The 25,418-nt window shown below is 35.4% G+C and overlaps 1 protein-coding gene across 1 annotated transcript in view; it reads right to left on the bottom strand.

Moving 5' to 3' along the window:
- LOC109676412 (disintegrin and metalloproteinase domain-containing protein 5-like) overlaps positions 1–25,418 on the bottom strand; it is a 208,130-nt gene that overhangs the window by 70,585 nt on the left and 112,127 nt on the right. The window contains exons 17-19 of the mRNA XM_074053314.1: positions 13,799–13,885; positions 13,043–13,154; positions 7,925–8,084 (exon numbers count right to left, since the gene is read on the bottom strand). Coding sequence (XP_073909415.1) covers positions 7,925–8,084; positions 13,043–13,154; positions 13,799–13,885 — 359 coding nt within the window. The remainder of the gene's footprint in view (positions 1–7,924; positions 8,085–13,042; positions 13,155–13,798; positions 13,886–25,418) is intronic.

The following is a 25,418-nucleotide window of genomic DNA, read 5'->3' on the forward strand; positions in this document are numbered from 1 at the left end:
GTTTATTGTTTCATGGTTTAAACCTGCAGTAGTGGAGGCAGAAATGGGGAGAAATTGCTTTTTTTTCCTTTTTGGTTCAGTAAGTTTCTGATGATTATTTTGTGCTGTCTTCTCTTTAGGCATTAGCATTCAAGGTGGATTGTTGCTATAGGAGAAATCAAAATACAAACAAAATGTCAATATTGCTCACTTTTTGTAACTAACATATTTCTGACTCAATTAATTTAAAAGAATGGGTGACTGAAGGGAAAATTAATAAAATAAAAACTAATTCCAGAAAAAAACAATTACCTGATGTGATACGTCAACTGCAAATAAACTTAGTTTTATAATACAAGTGACTTCCTAACCTACCCAAAGTGTTTGTCTATCTGTGTACAGAACCTATTCAGATCAATAAATAAAGTGCCTTGGGAATTTTCATTCTAAATATTTGAAGTAATTTCAATTTGGACTGTAAAAGAAAAAAGCAGTAGTAATTTTAACTATATTTACATTTTATGTTAAATCATTCACACATATGCATGTGCACACAAACACAGGTGTGCATATATCTACAAATGAAAAATTTTAACAATGATCATTCCTGGGTGTGCCAAGATTGACAATTATTATTTCATTTTTTGTATGCCTATATTGTAAAATGTAGTACAAGTTCATAACTTGTTACTACCCTAATAAGAAATAGAATGTTTCACATCTCACAAATACACAAACTTGCTAAGTGAATTAAGAAAGGAGAATGATGGTGAAGATAAGACTCAGGCATTCCAAAGTCTCGGTCTAGACAAGGATCTTAGCACCTAAAACTAAAACCACCTTTACAAAAGCTAAACAAAATTCAAAAATGTTACTTATGAACTCAAGTACAAAACTGAACATGACAAGTATTTTTAAATCAAAATCAATGATGTACATTCTGAGTGAGGTTAGCCTTGCCCAAAAGACCAAAAATCGTATGTTCTCCCTCATATGTGGACATTAGATCAAGGGCAAACACAACAAGGGGATTGGACTGTGATCACATGATAAAGTGAGAGCACACAAGGGAGGGGTGAGGATAGGTAAGACACCCAAAAAACTAGATAGCATTTGTTGCCCTCAATGCAGAGAAACTAAAGCAGATACCTTAAAAGCAACTGAGGCCAATAGGAGAAGGGGACCAGGAACTAGAGAAAAGGTTAGATCAAGAAGAATTAACCTAGAAGGTAACACACATGACAGGAAATCAATGCGAGTCAACTCCCTGTATAGCTATCCTTATCTCAACTAGCAAAAACCCTGGGTCCTTCCTATTATTGTTTATACTCTCTCTTCCACAACATTAGAGATAAGTGCAAAATAGTTTCTGCCAGGTAGTGAGGGGTAAGGGGGGGTTGGGGGGATAAGAGAGGGGACAGGGGGATGGTGGGGAGAAATAACCCAAACATTGTATGCACATATGAATAAAATAAAAATTAAAAAAAATCAATGATGTAAAAAGCAGAAGTTTATTAACAATAAGCTTTGTTTAAAAACTACATTTAAATAGCAGAAAAATCAGTGGAGTGGAAGACAGGAAAAAGTTAGAATATACCAAGCATCCTTCATGCTAAAAGGAGTCTCAACATGCCTTAATTCCATATGATCACATTGTGTGGATTCTACTTCTAACTCCATACTTATTATAGAAATATCTCATTATTAAATGACATAGTGGAAAATCACAAAGAAAATGCAATCAAATAGTAAAAGAAAGTAAAATTTAAGATATGCTATGGCTCAGAAAGTATACCACTCAATTGTTCAATTGATTAAAACAATTTATGAAAATTAACAACTTGATGCAAACACACTGGTAATTTGGCAATAGCTATAAGCAACTGTGGAGAGTGGATTATGGAAGCCTATGAGAACTGGACACAAGCAAGCCCAGCTCACCTGCTTTTCTGAGATTGGCACAGTCCAGAAAGCAGAACAGCTGTTTCTCCTAAGTTGTTTGCATCGCAGAATCAGAGAAGGGTTCTCAGAGGGCCTCTGCTCCACCCTGTTTGCCTTTGGGTATAAAAAGACCCAAGGGGGGCACTGGGCTTTTTCCTTGGGGGCTTTGGCTTTTGCCTTGGGCTTTTGGCTTTTGGCTTTTGCTTTGGGACATGGGGCTTTTGCCTTGGCTTTTGCCTTTTGCTTTTGGCTTTTTGGTGTGGGAAGCTTTTGGAAGGGAAAAGAGTTGCTGGAGGAAAATTGCTAAAGGGGAATTGCTAAAGAGCGGTTGATAGAAAATCTGCACTGAAAACTTTAACATAGGCCTTAGAAAAGCTAAGCTAAAGAAAAGCCAGAGAACATGGGACAGTGCACAGTGCAAGTCTAAGGACTGAGACCTTAAGAGTTATGCATATGCACTTTTCAGACTCTTGTTAACAAGTCTGAGCACCAAGGCTTTCAGAAAGCTAAAGAGAGATAAGGCAGAACAAGCCTGGGGACAAAAGACTTTAAGAGCAATTAAGCTAAAGATAAGTTGAGAGAAAACATGAGATAGAGCAAGTCTAAGGAAAGGGATTTTAAGCAAGGTTTTAAAGAAGACTTTAGAAGCAAGGTTTTAAAGAACTGCAAGGAGTAAGGCCTTAGAGAATAAAGATAGAGAAAAGAAGCAATGAGTGTTGTATGTCTCCACCCGGGCACATGAAGCCCAACAACCCTTAAATAAAACCCAAAAATATTCTCATGGAGACATGCAATAACTAAAATGTCAAAAGTCAAAGACAAAGAATTTTAAAAGCAGAAAGAGAAAAGCATCAACTGATGCTTAAGCAGGCAGGAGAGGATAGGAAAATGTATTCAAGGAGCTGTAAGAAAAACCTGCCAGTCAAGAATACAATACCAAGAAAAGTTATCCTTCAGAAATGAAGGAGAGAGAAATTCTTTTCCAGACAAGCAAAACTGATGAAGTACTACATACCTGCCTTACTAAAGGAAGAAAAGAAGGGAGTGAAGGAAGGAGGGAGGAAGGAAAGAAACAGCTAAAGAATAAAACAGCTTCAGAGAGTTCTTCATCCATAAATAAAAAGGATGAAAAGTAGTATCATTAAAACAATGAGAGTGGGTTGGACTAGTGGCTCAAGTGGTAGAGTGCTTGCCTGGCAATTGTGATGCCCTGAGTTCAACCCCCAGTCCTGCCAAAAAAAAAGACATGAACATATTAAATTCACGGGTAGGTGTAATTCATAATCAAATTCAGAATAATCCATTACTGCAATGATGCATAAATCCTATAAATCTCTAGTATTGAGGTTAAAGTCAAAATAACTACACAGTAAGTTATTGAGGAATACACAGTAAAAAAACAAAGATGTCAATTTTGACAAGAAAAATATAAATGGGATAGGGTAGAACTCTAGAGGATTTGTAGGCAACTGAAGCTAAGTTGTTATCAGATTAAAATAGCCCATTATACAAGATGCAGTATAGAAAAATCATTAAACTACAAAACAGGGGAAGAAAGGATCAAAAAAAATCTATAAAACAGTGAAAAATCAGTTTGAGAGAGGTTTGTAACAGCAAATGCCTATAGTAAAAAAGAGTCACAAACAAAGCCTAAGTCTATGCTGCAAGGAGATAGAGAAAGAACAATCTAAACATAAAGTATGCAGAAAAGAGGGAAATAAAAATATTAGAGCATAAATAAATCAAATATAGAGCAGAAAAACCATACAAAAAAATCAATAAAGCCAAGAACTGATTCTTTGAAAAGATAAATGAAATTGACACTCTTGATTAAGAATAAAAGAGAGAAGACTCAAGTAAAATCAGGAATTGAAGTGGAGCTCACATAACCAAGTTATGGAGTCATAATTGAATGTCCAACAATGGATTAATGGATAAAAAATGTGTTATGTCTATACATATATATGTGTATATATACAAAATATAGGGCTGAACATATTTTATGACAGCATCATCTCCATGCTTAAGTCAAAGGTATCACAAGGAAAGGCAACCATACACCAATATCTCTGATGAAAAATTGATGCAGGCCATTATCTTTGATGGAAAAATTGATGCAAAAATTTCAATTAAAAATCAAATCCAACAACAAATTGAAAAGATTATATATATCAAGACCAGGTGGGATTTATACCTGGCATGCAAAGGCTAATTTAGCATACGCAAATCAATCAATGCGATACATATATTAACAGAATGGCAGATAAAAATTCATACAATCATCTCAACTGATACAGAAACAGCACTAACAAAGCTAACCTAATTGATTCTGTTAGTCAGTTTTCTTGATTTTGTTCTTCTTTGTGTCTAAGTTAAACTCCATTAACTGTATTTTCTATGTGCCTTTTTCAGACAACATTTATCAGAGTAAAGACATTTCATTTTGGTCATTAATTGGGGACTTTTTGCAATGAAAAAGTATTTTTCTCCATCTATAAAAATGTTTTTGTCATACTCTTTTATAAATAAGGCAAATTATAGTCTAATCCAACCTTCCATTTTTAGATTACCCTTCTCCTTCCTGACCATGATATATTTATTATCCTCTATTAACTCGTTTATATTTTATTTAGACTTGTTACATCTCTAATCAGAAATACATCTATAATTTTCCTTATCAGTTATCCCCTTAACTGTTGCTTCCTGCACTTAAGTTTGGCTGGCCTCACAAAACAATTTGGAAAAGGATTCTTTTTTTAGGTATGGTCTGTATAAGAATGTGTAAGACTGGTATTATTCCTCCCTTAAATATTTGGAGGATGTAATAGTTTGAGTTATTTCCCCAGTTCTTCACTAATATCTTAGTGTACGATTACTTATCCAAGTTCACTGTTTGTGACCCCACCCATCCTTTCATTGGTGATGAGTTTGGTATTGTGACTTGTTTGTTCAATTCAGTGTAAGCTTATATAATTGAGGAAGCGTTGGCTCTTGTGCTCCTAACATATGCCATGAAAAGAATATGCCTAAGTATCAACTTTTTGAGAAAGTTTTAAGTTGTACTTTCCAGATTTTGAATGAATATATCCATTCTTTTTTTTATTTTTATTCTTTTTTCACTGTTCCATTTTGGGAAGATAGAAAGATATGTTTTGGGATGAATGTGTTATATTTCATAAATATTAAATTTATTGGCTTTAATTTCTTCTGTCTAAAAATGAAAATTGTTACTTTATTACATTATATTAATAGTGTGTATTATTTCTCTTTTAATCTTGTGCTACATGCTTGCATTTATAAATTTTACTAGTCTTTTCAAAGAATCAGCTTTTGGCTTTGCTTATTTTTTCAGTTATTTCTCTTGTTTATTTTTGCTTGCATTTGTTTCTGCTCTTCTTCATTCTTTCTTTCTATTCACTGTCTTTGAGTGTTATTAGCTCTTTTTTATCTATCATTTTGATAAGATTTATAATAAATGTACTTTTATTATTCTCTGTTCTGTAGTATACATCTCTGGGGTTAAAAGGATCAAAGTACAGTTTTATCTATAAAGCAGACATGGGTTTAATATTTGTAGAATCTAAAACAGCCTGCCTTTACAACAGGCTGCAGATGAAAACTGTGCCTACTTAACAGTGCTGCTCTTAAAATTCAGTTCAGACATTTATCTCCATAGTCACTAAATTAATCATCATAATGTACAATGAGGAAGAATTTGAAAAATTATCTTTGATGTACATGAAATATTCCCTTTTTATATTCTACCCATTTTTTTTCATTTTTCTTTTATTATTCATATGTGCATACAAGGATTGGTTCATTTCTCCCCCCTGCCCCCACCCCCTCCCTTACCACCCACTCCACCCCCCTCCCTCTACCCCCCCACCCCCTCAATACCCAGCAGAAACTATTTTGCCCATATTCCTAATTTTGTTGTAGAGAGAGTATAAGCAATAATAGGAAGGAACAAGGGTTTTTGCTGGTTGAGATAAGGATAGCTATACAGGGCATTGACTCACATTGATTTCCTGTGCGTGGGTGTTACCTTCTAGGTTAATTCTTTTTGATCTAACCTTTTCTCTAGTACCCATTTTTTCACAAGGGAATTTTTAATATACTGATAAAAGAGGGGTGATATCTGATTTTATAAAATGTATTTAATTATTCCATTAATCTGAGCTTTAAATTTACTTTTCCAGATGAATTGACAACAAAATCAATGATAGCTCCAAGGTTCTATCTTACTAGCAGCAATTTGCTTGATATAATAGCATATCTATAAGTACCTATGGCATCCCTGTGTGTATCAGTCATCTTTTATGACAGCAAATTGCAATAAAAATATAAATGCTCCTTCCTAATGCTAATAAAATAGTTGTATAATGTATATGCCATACATGCTCATATGGGTATACAACCATCCTTCCTTTAGAAAGATCAGGGAAGAGGGATGGAGATATTATGCAGCTAAATCATGTTGTTTATTATTATAAAACAATGAGAACACGATGAATATCATAAACAGATATACTGATTATAAACTAAACACGTTAGTGGCCTTAAACAATAATCATAAGATAAAAGACAAAATGATTAATCACACACATACCTCTCACTTTTGCTGTTACTGATGTTCTCTTCTGATTTGGAACTAAAAAATTGAGAAAATTTGTTTCAAAGTGGAGAAAATTTTAAATCTCGAAAGTTAAATGACCATTTGTGAAGAGTATTTTATATGGAAATAGTGTGATTCAAATAAATGAAATGTCTCCTTCCAACATAAAACAAAAAATACAGGTACTGTGTCAATGTTAGAACAGATGACATAAGCCACCTTGCTTTGCTGATTAACTCCTCTCCCCTCATTTTACAGTTATTTGTGTATTTGTAGTATAAGCTTACATTTTTACACGCAGGTTCACTCATTCTGTGACATTGCTAATTCATCAGGCCAAATTAAGCCATAACCATAAAGTAGCACTCAATATAGCCAGCTAATCAAAATATTATGTGCTACCTCATAAATATGTACAGTTTTGATATTTTATATATTAGTTAAAAGTGGATTTAATTTAAATTTTAGAAAATATCCCACACTTGTGTAATAAATAGTAAAGAGTATTAAGAATTTTTGCTATAAATGTTGATATTTAAACCATATTATAGATTTAATTATTCTTGTGAACTTCTTTTAAAATTTTGTGTTAACATGTTTATATGGGAAAACAAGTTGTGTAGTTCAACCAAGTCACAAATGATCTTGTATAACAAATCATGAATATCTATATTTCTTGGGACCACTTAATTATTTTACTTTGCTTATTAAAGAAATTTATAGATCTCCTAGGAGACCTTTGGTTAATTTTTCAGTACCTCTCTGTATTTATTTCTCCCTATTACAAAACAAATTTATGCTTTCTCTTTCTATCAATTCCTCAATGATATAACTACTGCTTCCTAGCTCTTAAACTGATATTATTATTAACTGCACACATAATTTCTAGGTAAGAAATGACTTTACAAAGTAGCAACATCAATACTTTAGGACAATAAATATTGTGGGAACAAGTTCAATATCTGTGGTCTACAATTGGGAAAGGTGTTCTATTAAAGATGTTTTCCACTGACCTGAGAATTTGTAGTTAATAAATTTATTTTTTGCAAGTTTTCTTGAAATGCAATGTCACCTATTCTTATTGTGCCTATGGCATAATATTGCAATTTTGACAGAGTCAATGAACCAGAATGCTAAATAAACCTCCAAATTGCCCTTGGCAGCTATGTTTCCTCCTATAGAGATGATGGTGGGAAACCAGTGATGAGTAAGACCAAAAAACACAAAGACCATCAAACCTGTTTGAAATATGTCCCACACCTCTCCTTACATTGCCTTATCTACAATTTTAGCTATTCATGATGCAGATGAATAGTGCTTTCTTGACTTAAGTAAATATAAGTGCATATATATATATATATATATATATAAATACATATACATATATACCTGTCATTTTCAGTTTTCCCTTTGGAGCATAGCTCTTTTAATTTACTCTGCTTTACTAAAACAGCAATAATTATCATAAGCACAGGTACAGCAATGTAGAAAATGAGTTGAAACTGGTGTTTGGGGAGAGTAGCACGTCTTCCTGGAAAAAAGCTTTTACCTAGAATAGGAAATATCAATTTTAAATTATGTTAGAGATTTTATTAACCAAATAAAATGAAAATGATAACATCACCAACACTACTCCCAGACTTTAAGTATCTGATTCATATATATTATGAGTATAACAAAAACAGATTCAACTACATATGTAACTATGCTGCTACCAGTGTTTTATGAACCCTGACAGCTTCAGATTTTGACACTTGGAAGTGGATTGTTGTTCTAACACAGACCTAAAAATGGGGATGTGGCTTTGGAACTCAGCAGTGAGTGAAGACTAAAGCAGGTTTAAGCCGCGTGATGGAAAAAGTCTAATTTGTCATGAAAGAATTGTTAGTAGAAACAAAGGTGTTGAAAGACTGGATTCTGGTGAGGGCTGAGAAATAAAACAGGTCTAGAAAGGAAACTTGCATCTTTTCACACAACACCTGAGGATCAAGAACAGAATGCTAGCAGAATATGAACACTAAAGGTAAAACATAATTTTAACACCTTGGAGAAACTGGTAGTGAGCTAAAACTGACAGACTTCCAAGAGAAAAACAGTCGACCAAAAAGCTTAATTCTAGCTCCCAGACTTGCCCTGCAGGCAGGAGGGCTGGGGACTATTGACATCCCAGCTCCTCTCTAGGACCACTTCAGAGAACCCACCTACACCAGATGGCCCATCCCACCAAGGAAATCCTAGGCTCAAGCACCCTGAGTCAATCCCCTCAAAAGCTGTCTGATAGGGAGGGGCACCATTCATTGCCATATAGCCCAGCATACCAACCCTAAGAAGAGAAAATCCCCTGTCAAATATGTCAGCACCTGAATTAGAAATCAGAGGAAAAAGCCCAGAACTTCATTGAACTGAGGAATGAACCCATTCCTCTCCATAACAAGGAAGAAATTTGGACAATAAAGAGTCTCCCAAAAAAGAGAAGTTTGGGACCTGACAGATTCACAGCTGAATTCCATCAGAACTAACACCAACACGCCTCAAAATTTTCCATGAAATAGAAAGAGAAGAAACACTGCCAAACTCATTCTACAAAGCCAGTATTATACTCATTCCCAAACTGGACAAGGACACAAGAAATAAAGAGTATTATTGAAGGCCAATCTCTTTAACAGAGATGTCAAAATCCTCAATAAGATATATTGGCAAACCAAATTCAACAGCATATCAAAAAGATCATATACCATGAACAAGTCAGTTTTATCCCAAGGATGCAGGGATGGTTCACCATACACAAATCATTGGGCTTTTTTAGGTACATTTTTATTAGGATATATTCATGATATGGGGGGATTTCATAGTGGCAATTCTGATTAGACTTACATTGTGCATTATTTACATTGCCCCCATCATCTCTCCCCCTCAGCCTCCTCCCCACTCCACTGAAAGCAATTGCAAAAGGTTTTCTAGTTCTGTTTCATATAGGTATATGAAGTCCATCTACCATACACTGTCACCTTAATCTCCTTAATTCACCCTCCCCTATCCCACTAGTAACACACACACACACACACATACACACACACAGTGCCTATTTTACAGTCCTGGCTTTATTAATTAATATTTCAGTTGATGTTCAGAGGACTGTCTCAATATATGCCCTTTGGTCTGTTCAATCCATTAGAATATTCTCCCTTACCCCATTATCTCCCACCCCACATTTTTCAACAGCTTTCAATACATTCTTATATCTTTTACCTTCATATCTTGTGGTTTGTGGTATTACTGATGCTCTGTCATTCTCTTTTCCTTTCTCTCTATCCCCAAGTTTCATAGAATACTTACATTGTTACAAACATGTTCTACAACTGAGTTTGTATATGATGTTTGTTTTTCTGTATATGTTTATCTTCGGATATATCTTCCACTTATGAGAGAAAACATGCATCTTTTTTGTTTCTGATCCTGGATAACTTCACTTAACATGTCATTATTCCTTATGGCTGAGAAATACTCCATTGTGTATCTATGCCATAATTTTGTGATCCATTCATCAGGTGTAGGGCATCTGGGCTGTTTTCAGAGCTTAGCTATTGTGAATAGTATTCATGTGCAAATAATTGCAATATAGCATATTAACAGTAGCAAAAACCACCATAAGAAGGGGACTAAGGTAGAAAGAAGAAAAATAGAGGAGAGGAACCAATTCAGGTTATATGGAAACTACCTGTGTAGCTATCTTTAACAAACAAAAGTGTCATTTTCTTTTTCTTTTACAAAATCAGAGAACAGGAGGGCAGAACAGGTTCTACTTGGGGGAGTTGGTACTGATGAGAGGGGGAGGAAGAGGGGAAAGGGTATAGGAGGGTGAATATAGTGCAAATACTGCATAGACATGTATGTAAATGGAAAAAATGATACCTGGCAAAAAAGTTGGTGAAAAGTTGACAAAATCCATAACACCAGTCAGTGACATTCAAAATCAGTAGAATTAGAATAATAAATTAAACCTGGGCTCCTTAAGATTGCTTTTGCCTCCCAAACTATTTATGCCTTCAAATCCATTCAGGATAACAAAGGCTTCTCCCACCTTGAGTCCAGGGCTCACTAAGAAATCAGGGACTCCTTCACTAAGGGCCATTTAGGGGCAGAACATAAAAACGCCTATTATGCCAGCCCAGGGATTTTGGGGTTGATCTATAAGCCCCAGAATGGAGGGAATGAAGGAAGATCCCACACAGGTTGACTAAAGAAAGCTAGTTGGATTAGAATGTTTCCTTTGACCCCAGACCCATGTGCTGCCATCCTCACTGATGTCTGGAATCGGAGTGGCAGGCCTATGGTCCCTAACACATAGGTTTGCCTGGGGCTGTCATAGTTGTAGCACTAAAAGTACTACATATTGGTGAATTCCTCACTGGGATGGGAAAATACCTGGTTCTTTGCAACTGGTGGGGGAAAATAACAAAATCCACATGGAAGATGAAAAACATTGAGGTTAAATGCAGCACTGTGATTTTCCGCTTCTGTAATCGCTGCTAATGTTGACATCCATGATCCATGGTTCACTCTGAGTGATATGACTTACATGTGCAAGTTAAGAGTGGTGAACTCACAAGTGTTAACAGTCCATCTTTAACTCAGCTTGTGGAATAATTATTGTGCTTTATATCATGATAGCATTAGTTTAAATTTTCATATTGGGAATATTATAACTGTGTTTTCTAAGAGCTCAGATAATGAAATAGGGCACAACCATAAACCTAACACCATCATGACCCAGACATCACTGAACAAGAAGGCTAAATAAAGGACAGATGGAAGGCCAAAAGTGACTTAGCATTGGGCATGGTGGACAAAGCTCTATGAATGCACATATGATATCTGAATCTCAAATGTATAGGATGAGATAGTCAAGTACTTCTAAATCAGTCATAAACTTTTTATTTTGTCTTCCAAATAAAAAACTTGCTTGTCTTTCCAAAAGATAACAATGTCCTGGTAAAACAACTACTGTTAAGTTAGCTTGGATGCACAATAGGAACAAGTTTATCCTGTCATTCATACCTTTGATTGTTCTATGAAAACAAGTGAAGTTAACTTCATGATTCACAGATTGCAGTTAAAATGTCCCGTGGGAGAAAAAGAGGAAGTGTTAATAACAGCTATACTGGCCCCTTAGACTACAGTTAAGGATGATTCTAACAAATGTTATCAACTGAGTTCAGCACCTCTTCGGTAATTTAGATTCCAAAATGGAGTTTCAAATATCCTTCTCAATGTCCATGGATCTTTTACAGTTGATTTTATTCAGTTTCACTAACACATAAGAGAGATTTCTTCAAGTGTGCAAGCAGTTCAAACATGCATAATTAGAAATGAAACAGAAATGATAAAAATATCCGACTATATCATAATACAAACAGAAGCATGGTGTGTTTTGTAATTAAATATAGGGAACAACTACTTAATTATTCTTATTATGTTAATACTCTTTTAGAGACTTAAATTTGTATATCTTAAGAATTTATAATAATGTAACCTGCATAATTTAGATATCCACTAAAGAGTTTTCTAAAAAGCATGAAATTGATACAGCAGAGGACTTTGGTTTTCATTATAAAATACGGCTATATTTTTCTTAGAAATAACATCTCTTTAGCTATACCATAAAATATCATCAATTGATACTGTTAACTCATCCTATTTTTGTATAAATAATATAACTCAAAAGTAATATAGTATAGAATACAGTGCAAATAAACATTTATTTCATGTATTTTGTGAAAATAATAATATATAATGTATATGTTTATAGTTACATGTCATTTCTTTTAGCCTGAAAGATAGTTTGATATGGTTGTGTGTTATCTCTCTAAAAATCTCTCACCCTATAATATCCAACTACAGAGAAGTCTGCCAACAGCAGTTTGGTAAGGCCCCAAAAGGAAGGAGGGTAAGGTGGATAGCCTGCCTACATTCCCCATTGTTTCAAGTGGGCTCAATACCTTAAGAATTAGGGGATGGCCCCCACTTTTCCCCAGTTACATCCATGCTTTTTTGAAGTCAAAATACTACATAGGAAAAGCAGAGGTGAGATGCAAAAAAATAAATTTTAAAAGATTATCTTGAGCCCTGAAAGCAGGAGAAACACCACCAATTATGATGTCAATAGGAAAAAAAGCCTGGAAAATCTCAGAGACATTAATATAACAATGACTAGTGACACTATTTTAAACTAGAAATGTTTGAAATAATCCAAAGTCAATAATATAAATTAACTGGTCAAATTATATGCAATGAAATTTTTGCTTTTAAAATTGCCTGATAAAGTACACAGTGTTGATATACAAAGAGTGCTATGAACTCACACAGAGTTTTGTGGGGGGTGGGGGCTTAATCTCACAAATAAAATAATAAAATAACTGTCTTGTTGATAAAAATTGCCTAACTTCAAAGCTATAATTTATTCCCTTTCATATTGTATTTAATTAATAAAAATTTAAGGACACCAACCAGACTTAACCGCATGTCCATCATCAGTACTTCCAAACTCTCCTTTATTTGGTTCGCAGTTAGGAGGGGAAAACCCTTTTTTGCAATGGCAATGTTGAAAATTGTTGCAAATCTGAAATAATAGAAAAGTACAATGTAATTTTTTTTACAAAGACAGATTTTGATGGGTACTGGCAATCTACACTTATTCCACAGAGTATTACATTCTAGAGACTTTAAGTAGAGAAATACATAAAATTTTCTCTTGTAATTGTCCATACTTTAGAAAATATATCATAGCTTCTGTTGTCAAATTTCTCTTTTTTAAATTCCTTCAACTCTGATCATAACCAGACCCAAATACCTCTCAATTACCAATAACATGTCACTAATTTCAACTGACTTGCTGGTTTTTCAGGACAGCCAAGACCCTAAATATGTTGACAAGACTGGCAATAAAAATTCTAATGATGTATATTTACCAGTTTCATCCTTCAATGTAAAAATAAGATCATTTTCATTAGATGGCACCCCAAAGATATCTTCTGCTTAAAACACATTCATCCTTTATATTTACCAAGTATTTATATACCCAGAATCATCTTAAATTTTTTTTGGCAAATTTCTTAAGAAGACAAGAGTGAAGTTACAAATTATAGATTGTTGAATGATACCATATAACATAAGATTACCAAAAAAATGCAAATTTTTAATCCCCCAGTTGCTCAATGAACTGCTAAAAGCATGATGCTTAAAACGAACATTGCAAGTACTTACCCCATTGTTGTTGCAATCTCTAGTATCATTGCAAGATGAATAATTTACCATGTATTTAAGTTCTCTACACACAAATTTTTCACAAATCTAAGGCAAAGTAAAAAAAAAAGTCAAGTTGAAAATAGAGTTTCAGGAACAGAAGACAAAATAGAGGAAGTAGATCAAACAGTAAAAGAACAGGAAAAAATCCTACAAAATCATGAATAGAACATGCAAGACATCTGGGACACCACAAAAAGACCAAACCTATGAATCATGGGTATAAAAGAAGGAGAAAAAGATAACTAAAGGCATTGTTAACCTATTCAATAAAATCATAGCTGAAAACTTCCCCAACCTTGAGAAAAAGAACATCCAGGTGCAGGAAGCTTACAGAACCCAAAGCTATCAGGACCAAAAAAGAAACATCCTCTAGACATATAATAATTAAAACACTCAACATACAGAACAAATAAATAATACTGGAAATTGCAAAAGAGAAAAGACAAGTTAAATATAATGTCAAACCCATTAGAATAACAGCAGATTTCTAAACACAAGAAGGTCATGGAAAGACATATTTCAGGACCAGAGAGAAAGCAACTGTCAACCCAGACTAGTCTATCCAGCAAAGCTATCCTTCCTAATTGAAGGAGAAATTAAAACCTTCCACCATAAGCATCAAGACTACCAAGCCAGCACTGCAGAAAATACTTAAGGGACTCTTACACACAGAAGAAGAAATTAGAACAAGATACGAAGATACAAGAAAGAATAAAACCATTTGACCAAACAGACCAGTAAACATGGAAGAGGCAAAAAGTAAACAACAGAGGAATAAAAATGACTGGACACCATACACCTCTCAATACTAACACTGAATGTCAAAGGCCTCAATGCCCCAATCAAAAGACATAGAATAGCAAACTAGGTTAAAAAACAAGACCTAACCATATGTTCCTTAGAAGAGACTCATCTCACTGAAGAAAAAAAAAAAAAAAGAACACTGGATTAGAGTCAAAGGGTAGAAAAAGGTCTACCAAGCAAATGGACTCCATAAACAGACAGAAGTAGCTATATACATATCTGACAAAGTAGATTTCAGACTAAAATCAGTCAGAAGAGACAATAACATTAATTAAAGGAACAATTCATCAAAAGAAAATATCAATTCTTCACATATGTGCACCAAACATAGGGGCATCCAACTACATTTAAAAAAAAAACTTTAATGGACCTAACAGCATAGCTTATCCCTAACACAGTGATAGTGGGATACCTCACTGTGACTGAATACCCCACTGTCACCAATAGATAGGTCACAATGATGAAATAGGTGAAAGACTTTCTAAGAAGGGAAATATTCAACATGCGAATTGACATTGTTCCAATACATGGCCTGTATGTACATCATCTTTCCTAATTATCAAATCTTTCAGCAAATTCAGTTTTTTTGGAAGCACTTCATATTTTGGATTGTTGTCTTTTGGTAACAATAATGACAGTATGCAGACACAGGAGTTAGGTTTGAGGTAATTACATCCCTGGGATATAGGGACTTCAGAATACATCTGTATTCCATATGCTTTGAAATGAGCACATGTGATGTACAGCTTTTTTCCATGTGCTATTATTAATGGGTTATTATATAAAAACAAACTCTTGTATTTCATAAGCATACCTAGAAAATTTCTTTAAAAATGTAGCTTAACTTTGCATAGTATCTCATGTACTTAGTTAATAGGATAAATTAGAATATTAAAATGTCATCAGACTTTTTATAGAAAATTAGGATTTTCTGTTAATATTGCATAATTCTTTTCTTATTCTTATGATGTTGCATAAATGATAAGTATAAATACATTCTATCATAGCATAATATAATATTCTGATGACAATATTCAATTGAATTAAAATATTCATTTACCAATCAGTAAAATATTTGGTCCATTACAAAAGTAAATGTCAGCACAAATCTGGCTTTCCTACTGACATAATAAACACAATTGTAAAAATGCTATTTCAAACAAAGAAAATTGCTTCATCATGTATCTTAATAATGAGACCCTGGAACTCTGAGCTATCACATGTCTGAAAGAAAACTTCACATTCATGGTAGGAAGGGTCAGGAAACCTGCCTACATATGTAAAACAATGTAAAATGACTAACCTTTACATTTGCTTTTCATAGCACAAAACAGCCCAAGAAGCCAGGGAACTGGTCTGAAAGAGCCTGGGTTGTCCTGGACCCACCCAAGATTTATGGACATAGAACCTCTGAATGCCACCTGCCTGTGACTTGGACCTGGGTTGAAGAACTCCTAAATATCACCAAGAGAAACTACAAGCCATTAAGGTGAGCATGCCATACCATCTGCTCTGGAGGAAACAGCATAGTCCAGTGCAACTTGCAGGTACTGACTGAACCCCTGCTAGACAAAGTTGTTGGTCTAATAAATGGAGGGAAATCTCTAGCCATATAGGGAAAGCCAGCCTGCTCTCTCTTTATAAATTGCTGGGCTGATCCAACCTGAATAGAGAAGTGGCTCAGACTGCACAGCCTGGGGGAAATAACAATGTATTCAGCCACCATGGAAAAACTGGTAGTGAGCTGAAATTAACAGCCTTCCCATAGAAGAGCATTTGACCTAATATCTCAACTCCAGCTCCCAGGCCTGCCTGGTGGGTGGGAGGAGCTGGCCACTGCTCACACATCAACTCTTTGTGGGAACACTTTGGAGAACCCACTTATTCAAACAAGTTCATCTTGACTGCCCCAGGACCTTGGGCTTAAACATCCTGAGTGGCATACCCCAAACATGTCTGGTAGAGAGGGGCTCCACTGATTGCCACCAAGCCCCATATATCAACACTAAGGAGGGACAAGGCCCCAGAGAAAGCCCCTGTGAGAAGGTACAGCACCTAGCTTACAAATATATACATATTTTTTAAATTTACCTAACCCTCTCTCATTCTGCTTTCTTTTCTTTCACCCTGCTTTTTCACTTTCTTCTTTTTCTTCCTTGTCTCTCCCTATCTTCTTTCTCTCCCTCCCCCTTTCCCCACCCTGTCCTGATCTCCTTCACAATAACCATTCACTGAGGAGTCTACTAACTCAACTTTACACATTATTTCCATCCTTCCAATACTCTGAAATCCCTGACATCCCACCCTCCTCTGCAATGACTGAACTATACCCTTAGACACATTAGGACCTTATTAGCCATAGCCTCCACACCTCATACCTCTTTTCCCTCCTTGACCCATCCTCCCTTCAGTCTCCCTGTAATTTTTATTACCTAAGTATTAATCTCTATGCAAACATATGTTATTTCCCCAATACCTGCCATTTATAGGTAATATTTCCAAGGGTCATACAATATGTGAATATCTGTTTTGGCATTGAATCTGTGAATTTGTTATTGATAAGTTATACCTCCAGATCAGTGACCAGAAACTTGTAACAACACAGCTAACAACTATGCTAGCCAGAGCATAGAAATTGAGTCAAGGGAAAGATACACGTAATTAAACCCACAAACCAAATAATCAACAACACATCAGCAAATCTCAAAATAGAAACATAATGAATAAAAGAAATCAGGGGAATATGACTTCTCAAAAGATTAACACTCACACAAATAGAGGATTTGGGAGACAGGGAAGGAGATGAATCTTCAGTTGCTGAGGTCAGAAGAATGATAACAAAAATGTTTAAGCACATTAAAGAGGACCTACAAAGCAACTCAAAGAATCACAAGAGAATACCTAGTAAAAAAATATCAAGAAGCCATGGACACAACTAAATGAATTCAAAGAGGATTCTAAAAAGCAGCAGAACAAAACCAAGGAAATAATTTTTAAAAATAGATAAATGGCATAAAGAAGTTAATATGAGATGTGAAAGACAAGCTTAACAATGGTATGAAAAGTCTCAAAAAGAATCAAGCAGAAATCTTGGAAACAAAAAGTTCAAATGTCAAATAAAATATACAGTTGAAAGCCACTCCAGTAGACCAGAGCAAGTAAAAGACAATTTCAGGGTTTAAAACAAAAGGGACACTAAAGAGATTAACAGGAGACTACATAAAGAAAAGACAGAAAAGTTGTGAAATGAATAAGCAAGAAATCTCCAACTCCATCAAAAGATCAAACTTGTGAATCATGGACATTGAAGAAGGAGAAGAGGTACAAGCAAAAATTACACAAAACATAGTCAGCAAAACAACAGCAGAAAACTTCCAAATCTCAAGAAACAGATGCTCATCCAGGTACAAAAAGTCTCTAAGACACCAAACACACATGAACAAAATAGAACCTCTATATGGCATATTATAGTTAAAACAATTAGCACAGAGAACAAGGAAAGAATACTGAAGAATGTAAGAGAGAAAAATCAAATAACAAATAAAGGCAAACCCATCAAAATAGCAGCTTATTTCTCAACAGAAACCTTAAAAGCAAGAAGAGCATGGGGTAAGGTATTTTGAGCACTGAAAGAAAACAATTTCAATCCTAGAATAATCCACTCAGCAACATTATCATTCAAAATTGAAGGATAAATAAAACTCTTCCAGGCAAAGCAGAAACTAAAACAATACATGCCTACTAAACCAGCAAGCCAGAAGATTCTGAAAGGAATACTACACAGAAGATGAAAATAAACATAGCCATGGAAGTACAGGAATAATTAAATGTAAAGAGAAGAGCAGACAAGTAATTAGAGAGTACCATAGAATTAATTGCACACACATGAACTCCCATATAACAAAAACAATTAAATGGCATGAATATTTCTCAATATTAATACTGAATGTTAATTATTTCAATTCCACCATGGAAAGACATCAATTAGGAAACTGAATTTAAAAGGAAGATCCAACAATTTATGGTTTACAAGAAATCCACCTTACAGACAGAAACAAAAAAAAAATGGCCTAGCATAAAGCATAGAAAAGACTTACCACATGAACGGCCCCTGAAAATAGGCAGTATTAGCTACACTTATATCAGATAAAGTAGACTTCAAACATAAATTAGTCATAAGCAACAAAGATCACTTCATGCTAATAAAGTGAGCAATACATCAAGACAAAATAAAAATTGTTAACCCATATGTGCCCAATGTTGGTACATCCAACTTCATTAAACATATGCTACTGGACTTAAAAACACAGATAGAACCCAATACAGTGATACTGGGAAAATTCAATACTCCTCTATCACCAATAGATAGAACATCCAGAAAAAATATCAATAAAGAAACTCTAGGATTGAATGACACCATAGATCAAATGAACCTGACAGACATCTACAGAGTATTCCATCTTGCAACAGAAAAATATACATTCTTCTCAACAGCCCATGGAACTGTCTATAAAGAAAACCATATTTTAGATCACACAGCAAATCTTAACAAATATAAGAAAATTGAAATAACCCCTACATACTGTCTGATCATAACACAGTAAAACTAGAATGAAACAGCAGAAAATACTCAAATATCTGGAGACTGAGCAACATGCTACAACATGATCAGTGGGTCATCAAAGAAATAAGGGAAGAAATCAAAAAAATACCTGGACTTCAATGAAAATGAAAGCACAATCTAACAGAACCTATGGACAGAGCAGTGACAGTGCTAAGAAGCAAGTTTATAGCCATGAATGTATGTATTAAAAACACAGAAAGATCTCAAATAAATGATCTAATGCTTTATCTCCAACTCCTAGAAAAAAAGAACAAGCGAAACCCAAATATAGCAGAAGGAGAAAAAATAAAGGTTAAACTCAACAAAACAGAGACCAATAAAACCACAGAAAGAATCAACAAAATAAAAAGATGACACTTTGAAAAGAAAGATAAGACTGATAAATCCCTGGCAAATCTGACTAAAATGAAGATGGAAAAAGACCCAAATTAATAAAATTAGAAATGAAAGGGGGGGAGATTCCAAGATGGCAGCTAGAGGTAGGAAGCAGAAAGCATGCCTTCTATAGTGAAATCTTGGAGAGACACTGGAGACACACCTTGCAGGCAAAACCACCGAGAAGAAGCAAAACTTTGACCCCTCCACACCTTCAGCCAGCACAGAGCATCTCCACTTCACGTTAAATGGAGAAACAAGGAGGGCTCCCAGGCCACCAGTCACCCGCACCCAGACGGCCTTGGAAGACGTGGACAAGGTGAGCTAAGTGGTACACGGTACTCCCACAGACAACCCTGGGCTAGAGCAGCATAGCCCCCTGGACAGACTGACCTCCACCCAGGGAAAAAAGAGAAACTGAGTACTAAGCAATAAGAACAATAAAGACACACAGGAAAGAGGGTGGGGTGCACTGAGCGCTGAAGATTGGGGGAAGGGAATCCTTCCCGGGACTGTAAATAAACAAGCCGGGGCTGGCCCGAGAGGCTCTGGCAGGAGCAGGGATGCATGCCCAGCAACCAGGAGCTGGGAAGCTTGTGAGAGTGGTGGAGGGAGGAACACTCCACAGGAGAGGGGGGAAGACCCACTTCCCATGTGAGCTGTAAACAAACACGCAGGCCTGACAATGCAGGTGCAGTGTCACCTTTCCCAGTGCTTGGAAAGGGGAAAGCTTGTAGCAGAGGCTCGCGCTCAGGAGAACTCCAAGTAAACAAAGCCTGCGGGGCCAGGTGAGTGCTAAGCTCACCCCAGAGATCTGCATAAATAACGGCTCCAGCAACAGCAGGCTGACAGCAGCAGGCAGGCAAGCCACAGCTGCAGATACCACTCTCAGAAATGTCTCCAGACTCTTTTTTTTTTCTTTTTCTCCCTACCCTTGATGAGAGAACAACCGAATTACACCTGCATACTGAAAAACTTACTGAAACTGTAGTGCATTTGAACTTGGGACACTTGGTGGGTTTTTTCTTTTGTGTGCATGTGCAGTTTTGATCCACTTTATGCATCCCCCTTTTTTTTTTTTTGCAAAGGTCAGAAAGATTTTATTTGTAGAGAAGAGGAGAGAAAGACTGCATATTGGAGAATGCAGGGGGACCTAGAAACCTATGCATCCCCTTTGATGAGACAACTACAGAACAACATCTGAGGCACCATCTCTAGGATTGGAGGCTGAGACGCACACCAAAATTATTAAGACTGAAACTTCATTGCATTTGAACTTGGAGGTTATTTTTTTTTCTATTTTTCATTTTGTTTTATTTTATTTTTCTATATATATATTTCTTTCATTTACTTATTTTTTATTTTTATTCTTATCTTTATTCATTTTATTTTTTATTTTCAATCCACTCTCTGTCTCTCTAATGCATGTTCAGCTTACTGTAGATTATTACACTAATGCTCCCTGTTTATACCTTTGAAACTTTTTTGTTTGATTCCTTGTTTTGTTTTTCCCACTTGTCTATTTGTTTTTCCCTTTTCTTTAACTTCTTGTTTTCCATCTCCTCTCACCCTTCCATTCAAAATATTACCATTGTTATTATTACAAGCTAGAAAATACTTAATTGCACACAGTACAGAGACAGTAACAACACCAAGGACAATGAAGGGAAGACAGAAAAAACAGGGAAAACAGTTTCCCCACAGCAAAAAGTTAGTACAGGAACAAGAGGGGAATGAAGAAAACACATACTCAGATCCAGACTCCAACAAAATGAAGATAAACTATGCCAAAGAACGCAATGGAGCCCACAAGAATAATTTAAAAGAAGACATACTACAGGTACTCAATGAGTATTCTATAGAGATGATACTGGATAGGGTCAACCAAAATGTACAGGAGAAACTAAAGAAATTCCAAGACAACAAAAATAGAGAATTTGAAAAAACAAAAGAAGAAATAAAGGAAACCATAGAAGCACTGTATAAACACCAAGGTGAAACAGAGAACACAATGAATAAAAGGAAAAATGAACTCAGGAAAAAAAAAATTAAATAGGAAACCAGCCAGGATATGGAAAACCTCAGAAAAAAGAATGAAACAGAACTGCAAAACAAAATGGAAGGCCAATCCAGCAGAATAAAACAAACAGAAGACAGAATCTCAGAACTTGAAGATGAAATGGTAATTAAAGGAAAAACCGAAGAACTATTAATTAAACAACTCAAGACCTGTGAAAAGAAAATGCAAGAACTCACCGACTCCATCAAAAGACCAAACTTGAGAATCATGGGCATCGAAGAAGGAGAAGAGGTGCAAGCGAAGAGAATGAGTAATATACTCAACAAAATAATAACAGAAAATTGCCCAAATCTAGAGAAAGATATTCCCATACAGATGCAAGAGGCCTCGAGGACACCAAACAGACTAGATCAAAATAGAGCTACTCCACAACATATCATCATTAAAACAACAAGTTCAGAAACTAGGGAAAGAATATTGAAGGCTGTAAGAGAGAAAAAACAAATAACATAGAAAGGTAAACCCATCAAAATCATAGCAGATTCTCAACAGAAACATTAAAAGCAAGAAGAGCATGGGGTGAGATCTTCCAGGCACTGAATGAAAATAACTCCAACCCCAGGATACTCTACCCAGCAAAACTACCATTCAAAATAGATGGAGCAATAAAAGTCTTCCATGATAAGCAGAAACTAAAACAATATGTGACCACAAAGCCATCACTACAAAAGATTCTTCAAGGGATTCTGCATATATAAAGGGAAACCCAACTTAACCATGAAAAGACAGGCAGCACCAAACCACAGGAAAACAAAAAGCAAGAAAGTAGAGAGTAACCTCAACTTAGGTAGACACAATCAAACCTTCAAACAACTAAGACAACGAAATGGCAGGACTCACCACATACCTATCAGTACTAACACTTAATGTTAACGGACTTAATTCACCCATCAAAAGGCACCACTTGACGAAATGGATTAAAAAGGAAGATCCAACAATTTGTTGCTTATAGGAGACCCATTTCACTGACAGAAATAACCATAGGCTTAGGAAGAAAGGCTGGAAGAAGATTTACCAAGACAATGGCCCCCCAAAACAGACAGGAGCAGCAATACTTATCTCTGACAAAGTAGACTTCAAACCTACATTGATCAAATGAGATCAAGAAGGACATTCCATAGTAATAAAAGGGGAAATAGACTAAAAGGAAATAATAATCATCAACCTGTATGCACCCAATGTCAACACACCCAATTTCATCAAACATACCCTTAAAGACCTAAAAGCATATACTAATGCCAACACAGTGGTTGTGAGAGACTTTAACACCTCATTATCATTAATACATAGGTCATACAGACAAAAAATCAATAAAGAAATCCAAGATCTAAAATATACAATAAATCAAGTGGACCTACTTGATGTCTACAGAACATTTCATCCAACTTCTACACAATATACATTCTTCTCAGCAGCCCATGGAACCTTCTCCAAAATAGATCATATCCTAGGGTACAAAGCAAGTATCAGCAAATATAAGAAAATAGAAATTATGCCATGCATACTATCTGATCAAAATGCAGTAAAAGTAGAACTCAACAACAAAAGTAAACACAAAAAACATGCAAACAGCTGGAAACTAAATAATTCATAACTTAATGAACAATGGATCATCGATGAAATAAAAGAGGAAATTTAAAAGTTCCTGGAAGTCAATGAAAATGAAACACAACCTACTGGAACCTATGGGACACAGCAAAGGCAGTCCTGAGAGGAAAGTTTATAGCCATGACTGCATATATTAAAAAGACTGAAAGATCCAAAATCAATGACCTAATGATACATCTCAAACTCCTAGAAAAACAAGAACAGGCAAATCCCAAAACAAATAGAAGGAGAGAAATAATAAACATAAGAGCTGAAATCAACAAAATAGAAACCAAAAAACCATACAAAGAATTATTAAAACAAAAAGTTGGTTCTTTGAAAAAATAAACAAGATTGATAGACCCCTGGCAAACCTGACTAAAATGAGGAGAGAAAAAACTCAAATTAGTAGAATCAGGAATGCAAAAGGGGAGATAACAACAAACACCATGGAAGTCCAGGAAATCATCAGAGACTACTTCAAGAACCTATATTCAATTAAATTTGGAAATCTTAAAGAAATGGACAGATTTCTAGACACATATGATCATCCAAAACTGAGCCAAGAGGAAATTAATCACTTGAATAGATCTAAAACACAAAATGAAATTGAAGCAGCAATCAAGAGTCTCCCCAAAAAGAAAAGTCCAGGACCAGATGGATTCTCTGCTGAATTCTATCAGACCTTTAAAGAAGAACTGATACCAACCCTCCTTAAACTGTTCCGCGAAATGAAAGGGAAGGAAAACTGCCAAACACATTTTATGAAGCCAGTATTACACTTATCCCAAAACCAGAAAAGACACCTCCAAAAAGGAGAACTAAGGCCAATCTCTTTAATGAACATTGATGCAAAAATCCTTAACAAAATAATGGTAAACCAAACTCAACAACACATCAAAAAGATTATTCACCACAAACCAAATAGGCTTCATCCCAGGGATGCAGGGGTGGTTCCACATACAAAAAACAATAAACATAATAAACCACATTAACAGAAGCAAAGACAAAAACCACTTGATCATCTCAATAGATGCAGAAAAGCCTTTGATAAGATCCAACACCATTTCATAATAAAAGCTCTAAGAAAACTAGGAATAGAAGGAAAGTTCCTCAACATTATAAAAGCTATATATGACAAACCTACAGCCAGCATTTTGCTTACTGGAGAAAAACTGAAGCCATGCCCTCTAAAATCAAGAACCAGATGAGGATGCCCACTATCTCCACTCCTATTCAACGTAGTACTGGAATTCCTAGCCAGAGCAATTAGGCAAGAAGAAGGAATAAAAAGAATACAAATAGGTAAAGAAACTGTCAAAATACCCCTATTTGCAGATGACATGATCCTATACCTTAAAGACCCAAAAAACTCTACTCAGAAGCTTCTAGACAACATCAATAGCTACAGCAAGGTAGCAGGATATAAAATCAACATAGAAAAATCATTAGCATTTCTATACACTAACAATGAGCAAACTGAAAAAGAATGTATGAAAATAATTCCATTTACAGTAGCCTCAAAAAAAATCAAATACCTAGGTGTAAACCTAACATAAGATGTGAATGACCTCTACAAGGAAAACTATACACTTCTGAAGAAAGAGATTGAGGAAGACTATAGAAAGTGGAGAGATCTCCCATGCTCATGGATTGGTAGAATCAACATAGTAAAAATGTCGATACTCCCAAAAGTAATCTACATATTTAATGCAATTCCCATCAAAATTCCAATGACATTCATTAAAGAGATTGAAAAATATACCGTGAAATTTATATGGAAACACAAGAGGCCACGAATAGCCAAGGCAATACTCAGTTTAAAGAACAATGCAGGAGGTATCACAATACCTGACTTCAAACTATATTACAAAGCAATAACAATAAAAACAGCATGGTACTTGCACAAAAACAGACATGAAGACCAGTGGAACAGAATAGAGGACCCAGATATGAAGCCACACAACTATGACCAACTTGTCTTTGACAAAGGAGCTAAAAATATACGATGGAGAAATAGCAGCCTCTTCAACAAAAACTGCTGGGAAAACTGGTTAGCAGTCTGCAGAAAACTGAAACTAGATCCATGTATATCACCCTATACCAAT

The sequence above is a fragment of the Castor canadensis genome, chromosome 14 (assembly GCF_047511655.1).
Source record: "Castor canadensis chromosome 14, mCasCan1.hap1v2, whole genome shotgun sequence".
NCBI classification, from domain to species: Eukaryota; Metazoa; Chordata; class Mammalia; order Rodentia; family Castoridae; genus Castor; species Castor canadensis.